General features: G+C 43.9%; 1 protein-coding gene across 1 annotated transcript in view; it reads right to left on the reverse strand.

Moving 5' to 3' along the window:
* Positions 1-24,966, reverse strand: part of ttc28 (tetratricopeptide repeat domain 28) — a 113,101-nt gene that overhangs the window by 29,515 nt on the left and 58,620 nt on the right. Inside the window, exons 3-8 of the mRNA XM_073478525.1 lie at positions 17,619-17,766; positions 12,724-12,996; positions 12,514-12,644; positions 3,044-3,265; positions 1,308-1,496; positions 1,085-1,181 (exon numbers count right to left, since the gene is read on the reverse strand). Coding sequence (XP_073334626.1) covers positions 1,085-1,181; positions 1,308-1,496; positions 3,044-3,265; positions 12,514-12,644; positions 12,724-12,996; positions 17,619-17,766 — 1,060 coding nt within the window. The remainder of the gene's footprint in view (positions 1-1,084; positions 1,182-1,307; positions 1,497-3,043; positions 3,266-12,513; positions 12,645-12,723; positions 12,997-17,618; positions 17,767-24,966) is intronic.

The following is a 24,966-nucleotide window of genomic DNA, read 5'->3' on the forward strand; positions in this document are numbered from 1 at the left end:
AAAAGAGACAAGACCAAAGAATAAAGGTCACAGTGCAGTCCAAAGCCTCGAGGCAAACAGAAAGGTCTTCAGCCTCCATTTAAAAGAGGTGAGAGTCGCAGCAGACCTGCAGGTTTCTGGGAGTTTGTTCCAGATGTGTGGCGCATGATAGCCGAACGCTGCTTCTCCATGTTTAGTTGTGAGTCTATGGACTGAAAGCGGACCTGAACCTGACAACCTCAGAGGTCCGGATGGTTCAGAACGCAGCAGCAGATCAGAAAAACACCATTCAGTGCTTTATCAGCCAACTTTACCACAGAGAGCACTGTGTTTGACTGTGTTCGCTCTGATGTTTAATATCTTATCACAACAATGTTCACTGGATTTTGTTGCAGACTTGCAGAGCAGGTGGAAGCGCTCCAGAAATAAGACTGGACAGCCGGTATCGAACCTGTGAGCCAAAACCGAGGGCAAACACAACAACAACAAAAGTTCAATTTCAAGAAATCCAGCAGGGTTTGGACCTTCCTCTGTTTCTGTTCGAGCTACGAAATCTCTGACTCGCCTCCTTCTCACATAAAATACTTCACGTATCGTCTATATGCGTGCTGTAACAGGTAGTTTGTGTTGTGTTGTTTGTGTTCATTGTGTCGACTGTGTGTTTGCGGTTGTTTCAGCCGTCGTACTGAATTTTTATCAAACTTCTCAAACAACAACAGACTGTCAGCTCGGTTCACAGATTGAACTGCATATGAACCAGGATTTTTAAAGCTGCTGCAGACTCTCAAAGCTTTTTATTCTTTTATTCAGCAGATGCACAGACCCTCTATTTTTTTATTTATTATTTCTTTTTTTTTTACATGTTTATCCTCCTCCGCGACGTGCAGAAGAAGAAATCCACCTCCCTCCTCCTACTTGTTGTCGTCTCTTTATCCTCGAGGGTGACGTGCAGCTTGATCATCTTCTCCTCGACATTATTAGTTTTAAACTAATAATAATACAACAGCAGCTTGTCTCTTTGTTTCTAATATAAACCGTTAAACAAACACTACTTAACAAACACACACAGATTAACATTCACTCCGTCCAGCGGCGATGAACCTACCCAGGTTGGAGGAGGCTCGGCCCTGAGCCGCTCTGTCCTGCAGCTCCTGAGCGATTTCCAGCTGGTGCTGGTGGTACTGACGGGCCCTCTCCAGGTCCTGACGATGACAGGAAACAAAACCATTAATCGTGTTTATCAGTCACATTTACACACAGAATGGCAGAATACCCCCCGTGTGATTCAGTGCTTCAGTTGTATACGTCTTTAAATGATTTTAACCCACCTGCATGCAGCGGGCAGCGTGCCCCAGCCCGGCGTACGCCCTCATCTCGATGGCTCGGTCGCCCTGCTCTTGTGCCAGCTCCAGCACTCGTGTATGATACGATATCGCCTTGTCAAAGTCCCGTTGAGAGTGGTAGGCGCTGCCCAGGTTGCTGTACGCCCGCGCCTCCTCACGCTGGTTCTCCAAAGTCTGCCAGAGACATCATCAGTGCATCGTTAGGAATCATCACTGTGGTTACTTCACTGCATGTAGAGACATTTTAGATTTTCTGTGTCCCCGGTCCTCAAGGATCAGATCTGAGTAACGCTGTTCTTCCCTGAAGAAAACATTTTCTTTCTGAGTAATGCAAAACAAATGACATTAACGATTTTAACCTTTAAATAAAAGAGCATGCTAATCATGTAGCAACAGTCATGTAGCATACCTACTTAACAGGAAGAAGCAGAATATGTCTCGATTAAAATCTCTAACTTTGCTCTGCTACACTTTATTAGCATCAATCCTGACAGAAGGGATGTTCAGGTGTTCAGCTGTGGTTTTATCTACTCCGACCCCGTGAGATCTACACTGATGCTTACGACTGTGCAGTTTACTCTTTTTGTTTTGGGCAAGTCAGTTTCTGAGTATTCAGATTTTTTATTTAGGCCAGCTCTTAAACATTGTCGGTTGCATCAGGACATTACAAAACAGATTTCAGAGAGAGGCGGAGATGAAGCCTACACATATCAAACAGATGGAAATTGTTCTCTGATACAATCCGCAGCAAAAAACACCTAAACTGTCAGAATAAAAACAACCTTATAAACTCTCGTTAGTCGGCAGATTTTAATTAGAGAACCTTTTATTCTGGTACAAATCTAGTTGTCAACAGATGGTCAATTAGTGCGATGAGAGAGGAAGCTGCAGAGTGAGATGATGTTGGCTGCGGTGGCTGGCTCCTTTACAACTTTACACTTCATCCAAAAAAAAAAAGGAAAAAAATAAATCACATAAAAAGTGAAATGTGCTCCGATCGTTGTCTTTCGCTGTGTTTGTTCTCGTTATATTTGCATGAAGGGCTGCACTGCGGCGCGCCACAGACACTGTCCTGAATACACATGATGTTCTCTGGGAAATATGCAATTAATTCTGCTTTAATGACAGACGTGTTAAAAAATACAAACAACGGCATCAGAAAAACACCTGGGCGAGACACACAGGGACGATTCTGCTGCTGCAAAAAGCACGAAAAAACAGCAGCTCTCCTGTTTGAATCTATCATAGTCGTGAAATACGAATTATGCTTCTCTCCATAATAATCCTAAACTCAATTACTGGATGCCTTTATATTCATTAAGTGACTCCAGCTGGGTGTCGTACAGGCCCATTTTTAGCTACCCTGAGAAAAAACACGTCGACTTATCCACAAGGTTTCCACTTTTCTATAGGTTAAACTGGCAATAAACAACTTTTTAGCTTTAATCTATTATTCTGAAGTAAATACTGATTGTACTGTAACATCTGTGTCGATCGCTTCCCTACAAACCTCACTTCACGGCGCTATTCAGGCGATTTTTTCCAGCAAAAACAGCCGAATTAAAGCACAAAGAAAACACGTCTGTCACTGCGCAACCAAAACAGGAAGTGGCATTGTTTTCCCCGGTCACTCTCCCCAGGTGACGGAGGAAGAACAGGTATAACTGCAAAAGTAAAAGAAACCAACTACAGTGTGTAGATCGTAAGATGTAGTCCGGTACCTTTGCGATGTCCAGGTGCTGCTCGTGACACTGAACAGCGTTGATGAAGTCTCCCAGCGCCGTGTACACGGCGCCCATGTTGCCCAGCTGCCGGGCCTCGTTGAGCCGACACTGGGTCTGTCGGGCCAGCAGCACGCACTGTTTGTGGCTCGCCAGGGCGTTGGGGTAGTCGCCGATCGCTGTGTACACATGACCCAGACTGCTGAGAGCGTCGGACGCAGCCTGAAATCACACAGACATACAGAAACAATGGTTAGAGTCCAGATATCTGAAACCATCCACAGAGTGCCAGGAAACAACCAGCAGACACACAGACACAGACACAGCTTTGATTTCAAGGTCCTGATGTACTTTATCATTCCTGTCTGTTATAATAGCAGTGACTCATTTACTGACAGAGGAAAAAGACAACAGGCTGTTATCACACTTATATCATATATACAACTTATATTTAGGCTCATTACATCACTGGCTTTTCTACATTTTGACACAAAGGCTCATTTTTGCTGGAAATGAATATCAGTCCCAAATATTGGTTTTCAGTCGCTTGATTTCCATAATCAGTATCAGTCGACCCCTCGTAAAAAACCCACAGAAGGATATTTTTTTTATGAAATTCTTCAAAGACGAGGAGTTCGGAGGAGAGTCCAGCCTTCTGTTGGAGAGAAATTACACTCATACTTTTGTTTGAGTCAACATCAGTTATCCTGACGATCGTTTTTAAAGGACATCAAACAAACTTCAGAGACACAATCAGCGCCAAAGAGAGTCTGGCAGCACGTCTCAGGCAAAGACGTGTGTTTTTTTAAAGGTGCACTCTGTAGTTTTGGAGAAGAAATGTTAATCAGAAGAGAAAGATGATTTTTTTTTTTTTTTATGCCTAAACAAACCAAATACTTGTTTTCATGACTGAATAAACTGAACACACAAACTGACCTTAAAGGACAACACAGTTTATACTGTTTTATATGTGGCAGACCTTTCTAGCTTTAAACAGTGTTCTGGGATCTTATTTTCCTCTGAGAACAGCTTGTTTGTTCACTTAAAGGGACAGTTGGGGTCTTTTAATTTGAGGTTGAATGAGGCACTTATCCCTGTTGTACAGTTAAGGGCCTAAAAGGCTGTTTGACGGCAGCGTAAAGCGCCAAAACCTGTTTAAAACATAGTTTACACTTAAACAGATATATATATTTTAGGTGCGAGTTATTTGAGGTGGCTAACATACATCTTGCCACTTCCTACTACTTGCTACGCGCTGCCTCTCCACACAGGGGGAAAGCTGACGGTCATCTACTGCAGGTCATACACCGACAAGGGATAAGTACATCATACAACACACACATAGTTTATTTTACTGTAACCTGGAGGCATTTATGTGCGCAGCATTTGAGTCCAAGACCAATTTCCCTGCAGGGACAATAAAGTATATCGTATTGTATCATCTTGTAATGTATCGTATCGTATCGTATTGTAATGTATCATATTGTAATGTATCATATCGTGTCTTATCATTATTGTAATTTATCGTATCATATCATAATGTATTGTATCGTACCGTATCGTACCGTACCGTACCGTATTGTATCAAAAGACACAAACTATCACTGTAAGCTAGAAAGATTTTTAAAACAATCTTATTTATAGTCATCGTTCTCGGTGTGGACGGCCCTCTCCACTACAACGACCTGACTTCTTCCAGAGGTGTTCATGTATCAGGAGTTAAGTGACACCCTGCAGCCAATCAGAACTGAGCATTCACCCAGACTGTGGTGTTAAAAAAAGGAGCGGAGACTTCACATCCTGGCATCCTAAATGACACCCACATATAGGAGGCTGCAGGAGTGAAGGCTAATCCGTCACATCCTATTAGAGGCTGCTGTGAGAGTGTCACCCTGTGCCACCACCACTCACGTCCTCTCACTTCTATTATTACTCTGTTTCAGTTCGCACATCAGACACTTTTATAGCACTTTGAGACGTCTAATGATTTCTAGCAACGCTCCCGCTGCTAATTACAGGACCTCTCCGGGCTTAATACCACGCAGATCACGATGAACGCTTCACACCCTTGTTGTCTTCACACTCGCACATGTGCTTTAAAACAGGGTCGCGAACTCACACACACCCCCACACACACACATCAACACACAGCAGAACACACTAATCTTTAGGTTTCTGGTATCGACCCGAGCTCCGTCAGAGGAGTCATGGGAAATATTCGTCAGGTCCGAGGATGGCTGTTTCAAATTAAGCAGAAAAAATGGAGACAAGAGTAAGACAGTCTTTACCATCGTGTGTCAGCAGATACACAAACTCCTGATTATTTTTCAACAAATTCCAGCAGGTACTATTTTAATTTAAGTGTTTTAATTCACTGGTGTACTCTTGGACGCCCCTATGGTAGATAAAACATGATAAAGTGCCCTCTGAGGCGCCGCTACAGTGGAGGAAACATGGTGAAACACCCTCTTTAGCCTCCATAATTCATCAAATATATCAGGAGTCCACCCCTGCACTGATCCCTCGTCTCTGAGTATGTAGTTTCTTCTGTTTTCTTTTCTCATTTGCTTTGTTTTTTGAGGTATTTGTTTGGGACAGAACAACTATCAGCACCGCTATTCAGCATTTTTCAGATCAGCAGTATTGCCTTCTGTAGCAGAGGTGTGAAGTAACAGGGTTACTGCAAATACTTTAAAACTTTAAACACTTCAGTAGATGTTTCAGGTATCTGTACTTTACTTGAGTATCTCTTTGACTTCTCCTCTCTACATCTGAACACAAACATCTGAACTTTCTCCTCCTCACAGCTTCAAAAACAGGCTCGTTACTTTAGTTTGATGCATTTGAGGTGAATTATGGATTATTTTTTATTTGGTGTCATCGCACGCCGCCTTCCCAACATCTCAAGACTGATTTCAGACGTAAGGAGACGTAAACAGACAGAGAGGGAGGCTGGAATGGGGAGAAAAGGTGCGTTAGTGTCTCGTATCTGCAGAGATTTTCTTATGTTCTCACTTTGTTGCTGCTCGGGACGCTTTACCAACCCAACATGTGGCTATTTGACGTCCTGGGAATGAGACTCAACGATCAACCTTTCTTCCATACAGGACCTTTAAAGCCTGCAGCATCCAGGTCAGAGAAACAAACACCTTCAACAGGAAACATGACATCGGTGATAAAGCTCCTGATCTATTGAACACAGTTTATATCTGTGAACACACAGCGTGATGCGATTATCAATATAAACTCTGTCCTGAGGTATAGACTCACTGTAAAGGATGATCTCCTGATACAATCACAGGGACAGTAATGACGTTAGCGTCCTCCTGAACACCTTCTGGTGTCACACAGACTCACACTCAGACATTACAACATGAATGTGACCTTTCAGAGGACACGGTGACGGACAGAAGACAACGACTCGGAGGCTGTAATGAAATGTTTGCAAGTTTAAAGAACGTGAGCGAGAGGAGAGGAAGAAGCTATGAATTATTAACGAGGGTTATTAACATGTACTCAGTTATATCCAGCACACACTGTTACACTCTGCAGATACAGAGGAGTGTGTTCCTCAGCAGAAACCGTGCCAGCCGACAATATTATATATTGTATTTTATATAGAAAAAATGTGATAATGATGATTAAATAATTAAAAAAATAGGATAAATCTGAAGTTAAAGGCAATTATAGTTATATATGATTGTATTTATACTATATATCTTAACAAAATGCACCAAATATGTAAGTTAATATATTTTTTAAGAGTCTAAACTTCAATTTCTATCAGTAAGTCTTCTTCTTCTTCTTCTCCTTCTTCTTCTCCTTCTTCTTCTTCTTCTTCTTCTTCTTCTTCTTCTTCTTCTTCTTCTTCTTCCTCTTCTTCTTCCTCTTCTCCTTCTTCTCCTTCTCCTTCTTCTTCTTCTTCTTCTTCTTCTTCTTCTTCTTTCTGGTTCTCATTTGGGATACATTGGGATTTTTTTTGTTTGTTTGTTTTTACACATTTTAACGTAAAATTCTTACATATTTTATCTTTAATGTAAAAGTTTACTCTGAGAAATAACAAAAGCGTTGTTGTTAATAAATGAAACAGTGTTAAAATCACAACATTTACCTCTGAAGTGTGGTGGAGTAGAAAAAGGAGGATAAAGCACCACAAAATAGAAAAACTCCAGTCAAGAATATTTACCTTAAAAACTCTACTTAATTACAGTACTTGAGTAAATGTACTTAGTTACTTTCCACCACTGAAAACTGCTCATGAATGAATGTTTTGATCCTTCAGTTCAAACTCAGATCAGACACAGACAAAGTTCCTTTAAGGTGTCACTGAAAACATCCAAACTGACCTTTAGTGGGATTTACCATTTCTAATTAACACCAGGACACACTGCTCTTCTCCTGTCTGTTCACACACACACACACACACACACACACTGAAATCCCCAATTCCCAGCAAAGTGATGAGTGTAAACACATAAAATCCAGTTGACACATCTCGCAGGCGGGAGAGGGAGATTTAATAAATGACGAGAAGGCCTCTGTGTGTACAGTCGAACGGCCAGACGACTGTTTGATTTCCCTCAAGGACACAATGTTTCCCCTGCACAAGGAAAACACACAAAAAAATCCAATCATGTTGTGTCTGGGGCTGTGAGCTACTACACAGTGTGTGTGTGTGTGTTTATATATATTTATATATATGAAAAAGATGGAGAGACTGACAACATCTGTCATTCTGCAGAGAAAACAAATCAAAGAATCACAATATTCAACCTGTCATTACACTGTGTTTATATATAATGCTGCAGCAGAGCAGCAGATCTCATTAGGAGGGTGAAAAACATGTGAGGAAAAAAAGGTGTAGGAGGGGAAAAAGACGGATGTCTGGATCTAATGAATGAAAATAGAAAAAGGAGAGACGAATAGAGACGGAGAAAGATTAGCAGTGGCACCGCATCTCCTGCTCGATAAACTGGCCCAGAGAGATGCAGGAAAGCGACGCACAGTCAGCCAGAAAATATGGGCTTTTAACCCTCAGCATGGGCTGAAGGGAGAAACGAGTTCTCCCGCTGCGTCGGGGGGGAAAAGACAGATCTGAGTTAACTTCACGTCGGTCCGGGCGAACTAAAGTCTGTCTGCACATCCAGACATGAGAGAGGACGTCTGGAAGAAGAAGAAGAGACGTCTTTCATATTGTTTTCATATCGTTTCACGTCATTAAGTTTGGATCAGCAAGACTTAGTGCCTAAAATTACGTCTTCTGATGTCTTCTGTTGTCTGACTAACGGCCAAAACACAAATAAATCTCATTTATAATCATGGAAAGCAGAGAGAGGTGACAGATTTCAGCTTCCTGGTTGATTAATGACTTGAATGATGAAGTGATTTACAAAAAAATGTTGCTTATTCATTTTCTGGAGGTGTTTGAGCTCCGACTGCACGGCACTGAATCATAATGTACAGTGGTTGTCTTCTCGTGTCCAGCCCTGTAGGTTAGACATCAGCTCTCTGCAGGCGGCGTCTTTGTTTGGAGGCTCGCTGTCTGGAAACACACACACACACAGACACACACACAGACACACACACACACACACATGTGTGACGTAGCTAAGCAAACACACAGTGGGAGATATGGATTTCTGTTGATGACCGTGTTTCAGTCGCCTTAGGCCGCGCACCTGTGGAGGAGAAGCTCGATACTCGTCTGTCAACAACGCCGACATTCGACTGTCTGCGGTGCGTTCAGGGGAAAACAGACACACGAGTTCTGATGGAGAATCGCTTCAGTCTGAGTTCGATTCTGAGCTTCTGTCAGGATTCATGACAACACTACACATGTGTGCGTGTTTGTGTGTGTGTGACACTGATGTGGAGGCTGGTCAGACGTTAAACAAGCATCAGAGGAGATTAACATGAAGATGAACGGACAGAAATATAAGCAGGCGCCGCCGCGAGTCGCTCGCTGCTTTCATTAAAATGAACCTGGTCAAACACTCATTCATCTTACTGACAGCTGCTCAATCTCTGCAGATACAGGATGCAATCACAGGCTATTAGAAGATAGTGTGTGTGTGTGTGTGTGTGTGTGTGTGTGTGTGTGTGTGTGTGTCTTGCTTAAAAGTATAAACTGAATCACTGTGATGTCATACTCACAACAACTTGTTTATTTCTGTTGTAATTTTCAGCTGAAACTGTTTAAAAAGATGGTTAAAGGAACAGTTCACCCAAAAACTGAAAATCCAGTCATCATCTCCTCCCTCAGACTTGGGATTACAATGGATGAGCTGTATGGAGCCATGTTGGGTTCATCTACTTCAGTTGTTTAGCAGAATGCTGCAACTCTGTTTTACTGTGAAGCTCCAGAAATGTTTTGTGGACGACGAGACTTCACCTGACTTTCCATCAGCGCTGAGAGGGGGGGAGATGAAGACTGAATTTACATTTTTAGGGTCAACTGTTCCTTTGAACGCGGCGATCCGACCTGTCTGACGGTTCTCCTGGACTGTGTTGCTTTGTTATCTCACCGCCGGTCGGGCTAACTGCTAGCTTTGGGTAAACTCACGCGGACATTTCCTTTCGCCTGTGGCCCAACCAGGAAATGAGGTTTCAACCTAACGTCAGTGACAGTGACAGCATCAAATATCCAGTTCAGACTAATTCGATGTGTACACTTTGAAATAACATCACGCAAAAAGAAAATGATATTTGCATTTGAGCATGAGGGTGGAGGGTTTCTACCTGAAGGTTTGTTTGACATTGAAACGCACCACAAACTCAAACTTCCAGCCTATTTCTTGGAGCCTCTGAGTGCACACGCAAAAACCTCAACAGAAAAACATCATCGGGCAGAAACCCGACAGTCGAGAGTGCAGAGCGCATGAAGATGAGCGGCGATGGCCGACGGCACCGAGATAAGAAAACACACAAACACCTGGCAGCCGCTAATCGAACAGAGCTGCGGTCCGATGCACAGCAGTCACACGTGTTTGTGTACTAACTGAAACTCTAGCCATATAGCCAACATCCAAGATTACTGACGAACACACACGTCAGGTTTTGTGTATTTCTTGTACAACATTAAAGACACACAACGTGAGATAAAATAAAATATTAAATCCAGTGAGACTTAATTGGATCGGCCATCCCACGATGTTGTTTACTCACACTGCTTCACATGTTGGCCAAGTTAAGAAAGCAGCACACACACACACACACACACACACACACACACACACACACACACACACTGCTCACGAGCATATGGGAGCAGTTAAACGAAGGTAAACACACACAAACAACCTGACAGCTTTACTTTGCGTTCTGAGACATAAAGGGGCCAAAGTCTAATCTGTAACAGCGATCTAATTAACTATGGTTTTCACAACTGTCCAAAGTGTTTCACAAGAAAGTCGGTGAGTTCGGTTTTTGGCCTCGAGGCAACGAGAGGAAAAAAAACAAAACATGAGAGGTTGAGGGAGACGATCCAAAAAAAGAAATCTGAAGCTTGTTTGTCTCCTCGTCGGAGTCGTGATGATGATGATGATGATGATGATGATGATGATGACGACGGTGTAATCTGACTCAGCTCTGGAGAGTTAAAGTCTTGGATAAACTGCTGACAGTGTCACATCATATACACTCAGTGCTGTTGTTCTTAAAGTGAACACATCAGGGAGGCGAACGAGTTTCTGTAACAACACATCAACAATTCACAACATGTACGTTATTTTCCTGCTGTAAAGTCTCTGTGCTACAAGTGACCCGATCACATCGACTCTCGTGAACATTAATATAACGTTTAAGCATTAAAACGTCTGAAGATTGACTGGATCTCTTCCTGAATGTGTTGAGTTGTGTACTGAATGTTTCCAGCAATGTTCAAACCAGAGAAATCTGGAAATTTAACTGAGGTAACGATGATTTTCATTTGTCAGTGAATGAGTCACACACACAGATTTTTGTTGACAGTGATGGTTGTTTGACCACGAAGACACCAACTCCCATAATCCCACGCTCTTACTGTATGAGGAAAAAAAACTCTGTATGTTTAAGGTGTTGGTCACACCAGAAGGTGGCACAGTTAGAGCCTTCCACTCGTCTTTTTGAGGGAATATCTGGTCCTGTGAACTTCAGCAGTCGTCCAAAAGACGCTCGTCCAAACATCTTTTGTTGAAGAATCTCCACTTGGGTTGTCGGTGACCTGACACCCGTTAACTGTTACCTAAAGGGTTAACTCCCCTGCAGAATGAATGCAATAAATAGAGCCTCGTTGAGCTCTGGCGCACTGCGTCAGCCCCCGGCGAGGTCGTCCTGACATGTGCCGGACGGAGAAGCTCTGAGTGAGGAGCGCTGGAACCGGATTTATTTCCACACGTTGTTTTTCTTGTCGCTGTGTCAGCGCTGGAGAGACGAGCACACGGGACGCCGTCTGATGCATGAAGTTACAGGTAGTCCTGACGTTAGGTTTTGTTTGCGAGAGCCGTCCAGCCTGTCTGCCCTCGTTAGATTTACTTTGAGCTCATCCTTCTCGTTCTCAAAGTACTTTTCCACGTTTAGTCGCAGCAGCTCTTGATATCATGACGTACTCTGGCTTGAGATACCCAACTCTCTCCACACGGCTAGCAGCGACGTGATCTTTGACAGCGAGCCGTCCTCAAACATGACAGCAGGGTGTTTGTCCTGAATGCGGTGCAGCGTTTCTTTTGTCACTTTTCTGGAGGAGATGTTTCCTCACTGAGCTTCACTTCTTACCTTGGATACAAATTCACCTGTAGACTGACTTGATTAAACGTTGATATCCCTGAACAGAACTGTGCAACCAGAAGCAACGGTGGCTGTCTGCCTGCTCATGGACAAAGGATACTACAGTTTAAATAATTATACAATATTTATTCTGCATAGTCGCTCTTATCGCCGAGGATGTGATGTATTTGTGGCCACAAGCACAACTTTCATGGCACCGTTTTCCTCTTTTTTCGCCTGACTCCACACCTTTGAATCCATCCGCTCCACTAAGTTGACAATTCAGTCTGATACCAGGCAACATCTTTTAAATAAAAGTAAGCTGACCTGTGTCAGCTCATCAGCAGCAGCACATAAACTACATTTTAGTAAATTAACGCTCCTCACTTGTGTTTAAATGTATAAACTTAATATTTCTGAGTGTAGCTCATGAAAAACAAGGTGTCAGATTTAGTAGTTAGAGCTGTTAAACAACATTTAGGTGAATATAAGTATGTTTTGGACTCGGTGTCAGCAGGATTAGGACTGGAGCCAAACACTTGACTTGGTAACGTCCCAATTTTTGTTCTGCATGTGTCGCTCATAAACTCGTGGACGTGCACGGTGCACTAACATCAGGCTGCTTTCTGATCATCTGCACTCCAACTGAGACTCCACACAACATGTGTCATCGCATGAATAAACATGAGCACACACTATATGTTTCACACACACGCATGCAAACGCACCTCTCTGTCCTTGAGCTTCATGGCCAGCACCAGCTGGTTTCTGTGATTGGCCAGAGCTTCTCTGTAGCTGCACTTGGAGAAGAGCGCCGAGCCAAGGTTCCCATGAGCCCGGCATTCACCCGACTGGTCACCTGTGGACGAGACGTTCATTACAACTGTTTTCAAACCCTGACGGTCCGTTCACTCTGCACGCTCTCTCCTCGTCCATACCTAAAGTCTTGGTCACCTCCAGGTCCTGCTGCATGTAGGCCATACTCTTCTCTGCGTTACCTAAAGACCAGTACGCCGAGCTCAGGGCCGAGAAGACGGATCCACGCAGCTTCAGAGAGCACGTGCCGATCTTCAGCCCCGCCTCCAGGACCACGACGGAGGCGCCGTGGAATCCGTGAGTCAGCAGTTCCTGCCCGATGACGGACACGACCACGAACGGGCTCTTGTCCAGCTTCATCTTCTGGAGCTGCTGGTAGGTGGGCTCAAGGGAGTCTGAGAGGAAGTAAGTGGACACAAAGACAGCCATTATTCCTTATGCTCTGTTAAAAGTCCACCAAACTCCATTGACAAAAACAGTGATTTTACCTCAGAGAACACAGGAGATGCTACTCCAGTTAGCTTGCTTGTGTTAACGTCTGACTTTGGCGTTCAGTATTTTTAGTTTGTCGACTGTTGAATGAACCTTTTCTCCTACATGTAACAGTCAGCAAAAGATGATGTGATTCTGATAGCCGGCTACAGCTGTGCTCACGTTAAGTGGCCTCAATACAGTCAATACACAGCTAATGCTAACAGGCTTTACTGTGACTGGTGACAAAATTGGAAAATAAAACATATATAACTTTAGAAAGTCTCCCTCTGTGGCTGGTTGGTTGGTTGGTGAGTATAAATTAAAAAAGAAACCTGCAGGGACGTGTGCAGACATTTTGAGGGGCTGTTGCCCTCGAATGTAAAAAATAAAAATAATAATAATGCTAACCCTGCTGCCTATATGTTAGCCAGCCAGCTAGCTAATATTTGTTCATGTGATGTCATCATATGAGGCCATGTTACGTGACCAGCTGAGCTTTGTTCTGAAGCACATGTGGAGATCTGATACAGATGAACAGCAGCCTCCTGGTGTTGATTCTGATAATGATCCTAACAATGTCCACCACCAGCGTTCATTCACAAATATAAGCATTTCTAACCCTCAACAGGTCGACTCGCTGAGGGAGCTGCGAGTCTTGTTTGTTGCTGCTGTCGTCGTTGTGTGATGTCGAGCTGTGCTTCACGTATCCGTCTGTCATCACTGTGGGACGATGTGTGCACCACCAGAGACAATAAAGTCTCAAACTCACTGGGTCACTGAACTGAGATCATCATCCAGTCAGACATGTGTTCAGTGGTCCGTCCTTTAAATTTATACTGATTTGAATTTGTTTGTGCAGCACACTCACTAAAAATGGCGACAAAAGTAGGCGACAGCTCTTTGAAATGTCTTTAACTGTACTGAGACGAGCGGCGCCACTGAATGAATGTAAACGACACTTCAGAAACACGTCTCCAGACATCAGCACGTGTTTCCACTGCTCAGTCTGTGATTACACTGTTTTTGGATGAATATTTACGCCTGATTTTGTTCGTGTAAGTGAAATTATTTCATCAAGGCACAACATTTCTGCTCGTCATGGCAATTTATTGATGAGTGTGCATTTTTATAATTACATTTTCTGCTGAGATTAATACACAGTTAAGAGACGACAGTTGGACGGAGGACGAGGGACTGAGACTGTTGTGAAAACTCTCAGAAGTGTGTGAAATGCATCTGAACGCTGCCTGGAGACGTCAGTCTGAGCTCGTGGACTGTGGTTGTGTGCCAGCTTTGTGTAATTAAAGTACGTCTTATAGGAAGAGGACGCACTTATGGTCAGATATGTGATATTTTTGAGAGATGAGACAGTGGTTCAACAGATCAGCATCTTGATTGAGTGACGCTTTGAGCCGGCGTGTCAATAAAAAGGTTTCAGCTCTGACAACAGATTATTGAATGTGTGTTAATCACAGTCGTTACACACATCTGCTGCTACCACCACAGCACGTAGCTCGTACAGACTGCAGTCCTGTCGGTGGACCGCTGCAGCTCCTCTGGGCTGACCATCACAGGAGAACCACACGTCCTCCAAACTACTGCTGTGGAAACACTCGAGAACTGTACGGTACGTGTAGCGTGAACAGGAATCAGCTCTGCAGGGTCGACTGTCGACTGTCAAGGCCTGAATAAAGAAAACAGGCTTTATATATGTTTAATTAATGAAGGTTTCCTCTGAGGGGAACACACGCTGAGAGGAAACTGCTTCTGTAATGAAGCAGCAGAGAAAAAGCAGGTGTCCGATCTGTGGTTCTCACATCGGCCTTCAGATCAATCTTCATCTGAATCTGGTACTGAAACATAAAAATGACTGTAACACCTGCCCGACTTGCAACGTGTACCAGAACACACCAGAATCAGGTCACATTATCTCTCTGCGCTAACTGAGATGAACTTCAGCTGCTCTCATTAACATCTGTCGTCTTGGTAAATACGCTGAACTGAAATATTCTGGTGAGTTGAGGAAGGCTCAGTAAACACCCACCGGGTCAGAACTGGAAGGATTGCCTCTTCTTTCTAACAACTCAGCTGTCTGATGCCCGGCGGCATATCATCCTATGAAAAAGACATCAGCCGACACAACAGGAGCCAGATAACCCAGAGGAGGGCCTCCTCTTCCACGCCGCTAATACCGCAGCCCCCCATCCCCCCTGTGCTCGCTGCATATCTGCCTTCTTCATGGTCCAACATGTTGCCCTTCCTCCTGCTTACTCGAGCATGACAACTCCTGGTAACACTCGATACTCGGCCCCCTCGGCGCCGAGGCTCGCTCGCTTTGAAGCTTAGGGGAGATTGGGTTTTTGGAAGTCGAAGCCCCGGGAGAGCAGGACAACCTCCCACAGTGCATCAGATCTGCACAGGATAGCTCTGCAGAAGTTCAGGCAGGACTCTCCTACATACTTTATGCTCCGGTGAGGAAACCGATAATAAATAGCTCTTCTTTAAACTTGGCAGCGACGCCTGTTGTTTGCAGACGAAAGAGAAAACGGCGCTGATTTGGTCAGTTAGCTCCGACCCCGCTCAGTCTATCTGGATCGGCTTTCTCTACCTCTAAGGGGAAACATTATGATGAATACTCGACCAGATTTGCTCTCCAGTGTCGGAGCAGATGCAAAAAAAAAAAAATCCACGTGCGCAGACATTTGCTGCTGCTTGCCAAGTAAGAAGGCTATTCCCAAGAAGCCCCGCTCTCATTCTGATACAGCTGAAGGGCAGAAAAACATAATCCTGTGCCAACTCCAGCCTGCAAACCGCCCGTGATTGTATGCACGCTTCCTTCATCTCCTCGTTCTGTTGAAACCTGCAGATAAAAGTCTCAGCGAGAACTGAGGGGCGGACAGATCAATGACACACAAGAAACCGCCTCGTAAATATTTCATCATGAGCTCCGCGAGAGGCGAAGTCATGCTAATAAACACGGTAAACCTTCTGTGCTCAGCTCTTTACAGCGAGCCTGTTTGTAAGAGTCCTGAAAATGGAAATGTAACTGATCAGATGTCAGATTATCAGCCGACACACTGTCACACACTGACTCAACGCTCGATAAACCTACAGTCACTTCCTTCAGTCACTTCCTTCAGTCACTTCCTTCAGTCACTTCCTTCAGTCACTTCCTTCAGTCACTTCCTTCAGTAACTTCCTTCAGTGACTTCCTTCAGTCACTTCCTTCAGTAACTTCCTTCAGTAACTTCCTTCAGTGACTTCCTTCAGTCACTTCCTTCAGTAACTTCCTTCAGTAACTTCCTGCCTCTTTGACCCTCCAGACTCATTCAGTAACTCCTTCTGATTAAAGACCTCAGCTGCCCACTGTTATTGATAAACCTCTCCCCCCCGGTGATGTGCTGTCTGCTCTTAATGAAGCTGTAATTAAACTTGAACAACAACATCGTGACTTCCTGAAGAATTAGAGACCAAAAACCACAGTAACTACATAATTAACTCGTTACTAACGGTCCTCTTTAAGAACTTTAAATAGTTGTGCAACATTAAAGGAGCAGTTCAACCAAAGATGGAAATTCAGTCATTATCTCCTCACCAAACGGCGTTTCGGGTCACTAAAAAACGGAGCTTTTGGAAAACTTATATCACCACCTGCTGCTTTGGCGTTCGCTTGACATCGCCTGACAGCTTGTGTTTGAAAGAAAATGCATTTTTAAAAATGCCCGTGTACCTGGGGACGAGGCCTCAGTTCAGCTCAGGAAACCCATTAGCTTACAGGAAGTGGTTTCAAATCTTCCTTTCCAAAATCAAAAAAAATTACAATTGTTTAGTATCAATAAGAAAACAACACAAAATGTAATATAAAGCAAACATGACTAACTAAAAAGGTGCAAGTTCAGATCCACGGCCATAAATATCACGACACCCTGGTCCCTGGTCTCTGGGACATGGACATGTACGAGTGGACAACACCCGTCTTAATGCTTCGCAGTAGATGTGACTCCTGTGAGCCACCACATTGTAAAGAAGCAGCTTCACCAGCTTTTAGGATTCAGGCTGCGTTCACTCGAGTCCTGCCCTCACTTCAACAAGTGGGTGTCCAATCTCCCCGACTCGCCATCACAGACTCACTATTTTCAATTTCAACTTCTATGTGTTTCTCTTTCTATTTCATCTGACTGACTTCTTTTATTTATTTTCTCCACGTATCTCTTTTCTCTTATCTCTTCCTTTGTCACATCCAATATGCATCCATTTCTCCGTGAGATCTGAATCATAAGAGGCAACTTTTTTTGTTTTTTTCACGTCCCAGTCCTCGGGGAGAGGCACTGAATAAAAGAACAAAAGAAAAGTGGTATCTTCACAGTTTCCCCAGCGTCTACATCTCCCTCTCCTCTCCCACAACTTTCAACAACAAAGTTGTTGTTGAGGAGACAAACAAATGTTCTGTCTGCATGAATCTGCCTCGTGTTGTCGTACAGTACGAGGAGAGAGAGTCGACAGACAGCGTGTGAACTCAGCTGTCGTCAGACGAGCTTCTTACCTCTGAGGGGCGACTTCATGGCAGCCTCCACCATGCCGACGAGCAGCTGGAGACTCTTGGGGTCCTGGGCGAGGCCGGAGGCGAACGCTGCCAGGGCGTCGGCATGACGGCCCAGATACTGCAGGGCAACCCCCTGACGAAAGTAGGCCTGCAGGAAGAAGAACAAACATCAACATGTTGATCACATTCTGTGTTTTCCTCCTCCAAGGACGGCTCAGATCATGTAACTGTTTCTTTATTTTTGTGTGTTGGTCACCACTGTGGTCCAGACTGAAGGACCCAGATGAAGAAGATGAATAAAACACTGTTACTTTAAAAAATACTCTCTACTTTTTATCTTGCAGCACCAGCAGATCAAAAGTTTTATCTTTTGCTGTGAAATATCTGAACATCTACTTGATGAATCGGTAAAATATTTTGCAAAGACGTTCTTGGATCCCAGAGGATGAATCCTACAGTCACTGATCTTTTCCTCTAGCACCACCACGAGCTGAAGTCCCAGAGGCCGGACTGGTTTTTATTTTAGTCTTGTACAAGTTATGGATCTCGTGCACACAAGATAAAAATATTACCTGACGGGGTTTTAGAGGCTCTGAAATTTTGGCATTACCTTTATTAATAAAAACAGATCAAGGTATCATAACGTGCACAGATTGACGACCCTTATAATCACCTCGATGACACAATAATGACATTAAACAAACCATAACGCCAAAATATAAATCATCGCAAAACCTTAACGAGTTTATCTGCAGCGCAGCAGTAAAGGTTTATCTCAGTCTGTAATATGACATCATAATTTATGTGTTGATTATATCTTGTATTAATAAACAAAATCTATAAAGTAACTGAATTTAGTGGAGTAAAAAGTACAATAGTTGCGCCTGAATTATAGAGGAGGAGAAACTGGAAATACTCAAGTTATGTACAAGTAATGCTTGTACTTAACTCGCTTAAAAATGACCTCATGGTGGCGCTAGAGGAAAAATCACTACAGTTTCTTATTCATCCTTTCAGGCACGTGAACGTCAAACACTCATAATAAACGTAACAGCTGATTTATTTCAGCCTGGAGCAACACGGTGGACTGAAACCAGTCAGGTGGTTCAGAAACACCTCTGACGCGTCCACAGAGCTACAATAATTAAAAAGCCATTGTGTGTGTGAGTGTGAGTCTGACACCTGCACAGCACTGATACAGCCTGAACACACACACACACACACACACACACACACACACACACACACACACACACACACTTCATCAGGAGCCCTCGTGCATTTCACTGCAAGATTAGAGACAATGAATCATGACATCAGATTCATGAGGACACACACACACACACACACACACACACACACAGACACACACCTGACTGTAACTTAATTGTCCTGTCTGCCTCTCTCTCTCTCTCTCGTCCTTCCTCCCCCTTTTTCCTCCCTCATTCATCATCCTGCCCTCCCTCCTCCCATTGAAGCATAATCTGTCATGACAGTGAGTGAATGAAGACAAAGCGGAGAGGAATTAGATTACATGGCAGCTCCCGTCCCGCTCGCCACTTGTTCTGCAGCCGCGACCGTCTTTGTCCCGTCGCCGTCCGGCGGACAGCTTCATTGAAGTGAATGGAGCCGCGGGGTCACGTCTAATCTAATGCATTAAGCCTTGAGCGCGGCGTGTTGGTGAATGTGAACAGGCCGCGGTGTCACTTCACTGTTGATTAACACAAAGTGGGATAAATGGTCAGTAATTACAGCTGAGGCCTCGTCTCTTAAATAACTCGTCACAAAAAGAGCCTAAAAGCAGTGGCAGCTACGACGACGGTGTAATCACATAATAATCCTCATTCATTGACCCGACCACCATTTTTCTTCATTTGTTCCATTTCCAGCAAAAGCTGCTGACCTGAATGGTTTACACTGAAAAGTACAACGAAATAAAAGCACGTAGCTTCATAAACAAACAAAAAGGTAAAATAATGTCACAAGTATTAGTGTCCAGCTGTTGTAAATGGCATTAATAAATATCTGTTTAAATTACGGCCGCAACAAACGATTATTCTCACTGTCGATTAATCTTCCAGTCAGTTTATCAATCAATCGATCAGTTGTTGGTCTATAAAATGTCGATTTATGTTTCCTAAAGCCCAACATGTCGTCCTCAAATGTCTCCTTTTTGTCCACAACCCAAAAATATCCAGTTTACTGTCGATGAGGAGGAAAGAAACCAGAAAATATTCACATTTAAGAAGCTGGAATCAGAGAATTTGGACTATTTTCTCTTAAGAAATGACTAATTTAGTCATTTTTATAATTTTATTGATTATCAAAATAGCTGTTTAATAATTGCAGCTCTTCCTGTATTTCAATACATATGACTCAACTCTTCATATCACTACAATGTGGGAATTACAGGGTGGAAAAATAACCGTTTAAATGACAAATAATGATACATCAGATCTACACACACATGGAAAATATCGCTCTGTTGCATAAAGGGCATCAGATATCAGTCCACAAAGGCTGAAACACATGAAGGCCGCTGTGTTTCATCTCCCGGCACTGATGCCAAGAGTCCATGCTGAGGAGAGAGAGACAGCAGCCTGCCCTCTGACCCTCGTCCAGGCTGGAGAGGAGAGCGGCGGGGCTGGACGGGGACCGAGGAGCCGGGGCGACATATGGACGCCCCACCTGTCTGCCCACCTCTACTTAGCGCTGCCCCTCAAATCTGTCGCCTTCACACTGATTTGGCTGCCGTACGACAGACGCCGAGTCTCTCGTTTAGACGCTCGTGTCCTAGTCTTGACTAGCGTTTTTTCCCCTTGATTGGGGGGAATCTTCCGGGAGGATAATTTCAGTCAGATGAGGGTGATTATATCAAAAGGAGAAGTTATAATCATAGCGAGACGGCCATTATCTCTGCAGGATTTACAGCACAATAGGCTGAGTCGTGTGTGTGTGTGTTAGATGTATGCAGGTGTGTGTGTGTGTGTGAGCTTTCTACCCCCATCAAGGGTGTAAACATGCCAGAGCCAGACAGAAAGTGACAGCAGGAAGAGTCTGCCTCCACCACCACCTCCAGCCTCCTGCACACACACACATCCTGCCTTATTAGCTCAGTCTGGCTACGCCGCCTGCTAAGCACATACAGGGGGTACAGACCAGACTGACACACACACACACACACACACACACACACGCTGCCACCACACGTAAACACACTCCTTTTTTCTTTTTTCCCGGCCGTCTCTCAGCGGTCTGCTGGAGCTTCTCGTCAGATTACAGAAGCTGCCTCGGTCGCGTCTGGTCCGTCTGGCTCTGCAGGTATTTCACGCCGATTCCCAGTCGAGCAGTTAGACGGCCTCCTCGACGTCAGCTGACAGCTCCCCGTCAGCTGAAGCAAAGTGATCAATAAAAGGGACGAGACTCATCCTGGCGGTATGCGAGTGTGTTCACGCCTGCAGTTCTTACATACAGGATGTCTTTGTCCTGCTGAAGCACTCTGGGAGCTGCTGGGGGGCCACGCTGATGGAGAAAACTAAACCGAGGCTACTTTAAAGGGGCATTATGTAGTTTTACAGAGGAAATTCAAACACAGAATTTTAATATTAACAATATTAATGAGAAAATAAGGTCCCCAGAACACTGTTTGAAGCTAGAAAGGTGGCAGGGTCCGCCACATATAAACAAAGTGTGTTGTCCTTTGAGGTCAGTTTATTCAGTCATGAAGATCTTTCTCTTCTGATTGAGTGAGTGCTCCTTTAAAGCGACTACGATCGGCTATGAATTATCTCCTGAACCTGCAGCTCTGCTCAGCTTTACAAAGCTTTGCTGTTCAGCTGTCCGTCCATCAGACAAAGTGTCCTAAGAGTCTACATTTTGTCCTGCGAGTGAGTTTTTCCAAACGTCTTGAGATCATGGGAGTTTTTTATTCGTGGCTCCAGTTCTGTCAGTTTCCTGAAAACCATCCCAACACAAACGGCATATCCCTGAATATACATCTTGTTATCTTATCGGGTAACGCCTTCAGGTTTTGGCGAGGGGTCTCTGGGAATTGAGCGAGTTGAAAAGTTGAAAAGTGAGCGGCTGTACAGTTGCTCCACTCCTCCGCTGCCTCACGTGGATGACGAGCTAGCAGCTGTGTCCAACAACGATTTGCTGACGAGTGAGGAAGCTTCTTTTTGCAAACAGCCTCATCTTTGTCGGGTTATTAAAGCAGTGAGCCCGGAGAGGTGGTGGTTTACAGTGATTTCAGAGCAGCTAAGGGGCGCTGTAAGACGTGACGTGGAGCTGAAGCAGGGATATTGTTCCAGCATCTTCTCTCGTCGTAGCTTGGCTGCTGATCGGAGCATCAGAGACCGGGCACCTGAAATTTAGCGGTTTATTTCTAAAACAATTGAGGTTATCTCCATGTCTTTTTGTGCTGTGAGTTAAATGAAGAAAAACTTATATTTGCACCTTTATTCCTGTTTACACTTATTCACATAATGTGTTAAGAAATTAAATTAAAATGAATTATTGGGTGCAACTAAATGAAAATGTTAGGCGCACCAGTGTGAAAAGTTAGCCTTTGTTTTTTTTCTAAATCATAAAATACGTCAGTAAATACTCCACATTTAATTAAGAAAAACATTTACGGGCATTAACAAGTGTCTGAATGAGACTACAGAGGTTGTCGGGGACATTAAACGAGACTCATCTACCCACTAGTCCGTCTTTACAGGCCCACTTTAGTTACAGACTATTCTAGCTCTGACTTTACAACTTGTACATTGATCAGTTTATAGAAAACCTGTATGGTAACTGTGTAGTTAGACGCTTAGTGGTGGAGACGTTGAAGTTGTGTGACCGTGATGTCTTCTGTTTGTAGCCTAACATTAGCTTTTTACTGCTACACATTTAATTTACGCTTCAAAAATCACAAAAGTGGTGTTAATCTGTGGAGATTATCTGGATGAACAAAACCTGTAAGAATCATAAACTTGTGTTTGACACAGAGATTTTTTTTCTGCAATAATCCAAAATCGAATGTCAATAGTTTTTGAGATATTTCAGTCCAAAAAAAAGTGGTGGACCGACCGATCGACCAACTGGCTAGAAACGACCGGAGCAGTTCAAGGTGTTTAAAAGAGACATAATGTTAAACAAAATGAAGGAGAGAGTGAGAGATATAGCGAGATGGGGGTGTTATACGTCGGTGTGTCAGAGCAACGGATGCACACCGGATGAACAGATGCTTCAATTACTGCTCGTAACTCACATTAATCGAGAACAGATGGCGACACAAGTGGCGAGAGAGAGGGAGAGAGAGAGAGAGGGTGTGAGTACGAGCAGGAGAGGATCACATAAACCAGACGTGATGGAGATTGATGTCTTTGCAAATGAGAGAATCTGCCTCAAAACACACGGACGAAAAAACGTTCGCTCTCGTTTCATCCGGACGCAAAAGTGGACTGAACCTCGTTTCTTCTCCTGCGAGCGAACAGATTTAACGCTGTTCGGACGGACGTGGACGAGGGAGGTGTGGAGATGTAGTCATTTGTTAGAGACGGAGGACGGAGACGAGCGTCCTGACACACCTGGCAGCCCGGAGCCAGCTTTAATTTTCTCACAGGAGACAAACAATAAACAGTAAATTACACCACAACTGACAAATGAATATTATAACTCCTCTACCTTCTACCTGTGGCCCGGCAGAGGAACAAGACTTATTGCAATCATCAATAACTGTTTACTGTTGCTATTAAAAGATAATTCTGGAGTTTGTCGGAGCTTCGGGCTCTTATCTTCGTGGTTCTGGCATCGGTTCATGATTTGATTAAACTCATCAAGTTAATTGGCGAGAACTGGGATGAACTGCTGAAAGAGAAGTCAGATGGAACAAACACAGTCAGATGATCAGGCCGGTTTGTAAGCCAACAGTTTAGCCGGATTATCTGGACCGTTATATTTAAAAAGGTCAAACCAAAACTGCAGCAGGTACAAAAAAGACAAAGATGAAGCAGGACGGGAAGTTAAAGCGTAGAGTTCAGGTTGTAATGTGACTGTTTTAGCGATGAATCAGTGAGCACAGATCTCAGAAACTGACCACAAGTGAAGCTTCATACATGAGGCTGTTATACAGCAGATACTCCAAAGGATGTTAGCACGTCCAGCTACCACGCTGGTTATGTACAGCAGTAAGCTTTAACCAGGGGATTTTACAAAGCAGCTACCAGAAGAAGAAGAATAGCAACTGAATATTACTTCAAATTCAGGAAACAGTACTTTGTGAGCAGGGGACGAGATCAACCACCGCTAAATACGGTGAATGATTGTTATCATGAAGTCAGCATGAAGAATTGTCTTTGTTGCAGCAGTATTGTGTGATCTCTGTGTGAAAAGGGCGAGAGTTCAGGCTAGCGTTAGCAGCTCGGTGCCGCTCTCTTTCTGGTTTTAGGAAGTTTACACAGAAACTTCAGCCAGCGACGTGCAGCCGTCGAATCGAACCAGCAAGGCTTCCGATTACTGGGCGAGATTCATCAGTCAGGCCTTCACCACACTAATACGGATATTTTCCTGCACATTTTGTCCTCCTGTCTACACGTAAACACTTTCACTTACAAATTTGAAAGGCTTTTGTGTACTGTAAAAATAAGATCCAAGTCATAATAAGCAACAACAGACTCGTCCTTTCGCATCACGACGTCCTCAGAGAGAAACTAGAGGAAGAAGAATGGTCCTCGGGGTGGAGGGGCTGCGGATGTTTCTGGGCCATCACTTAAATAAACAGGGTTCATTTTGCTAAGTCAATACCCCACTTATCCCACAGTAGGTGATATAATGACATGCTGTGTGAGTTGTGAGCTGTGTGTGTGAGAGCGAGGTCGTTATTTAAGAGCCCGAGACGGTCGAGGGAGCCATTAAAAACCAGCAATCTGTATTGTGAGGATGCCTCCTCGTAGACCTGAACACACCTTATTACCGGAGTAAAAGTACGATCAAACACCGTGAATTTAAAAAAACCAGCAGACCTCTACGGCGGAGCAGTTACTCACAGTCTGGGAATTAACAGGCGTCTCATCTCGCAGGGCGACGTGATTCAAACAGGTTCGTCTAATAGACCAGTCAGCCCGTAAACACCGCGGTGGAGGAATAACGCTGCTGAGTCAGCATCTTCACAGAAAACGTGCAAACAGATAATGTAACACCAAGAAGAAACAAAAAACAACTCATTATAACCTGTGAAACTGAGTCAATGTGTAGAAAAACACAGAGAACAGATGAGAAGTACTTTGACGTGCTACACAAGTAAAAGTAATAGAGTACAGGCTCTGAAATGTACTCAGAGTATCACAGTAAAAAGTCTCCC

Source organism: Pagrus major, chromosome 12 (assembly GCF_040436345.1).
Source record: "Pagrus major chromosome 12, Pma_NU_1.0".
NCBI classification, from domain to species: Eukaryota; Metazoa; Chordata; class Actinopteri; order Spariformes; family Sparidae; genus Pagrus; species Pagrus major.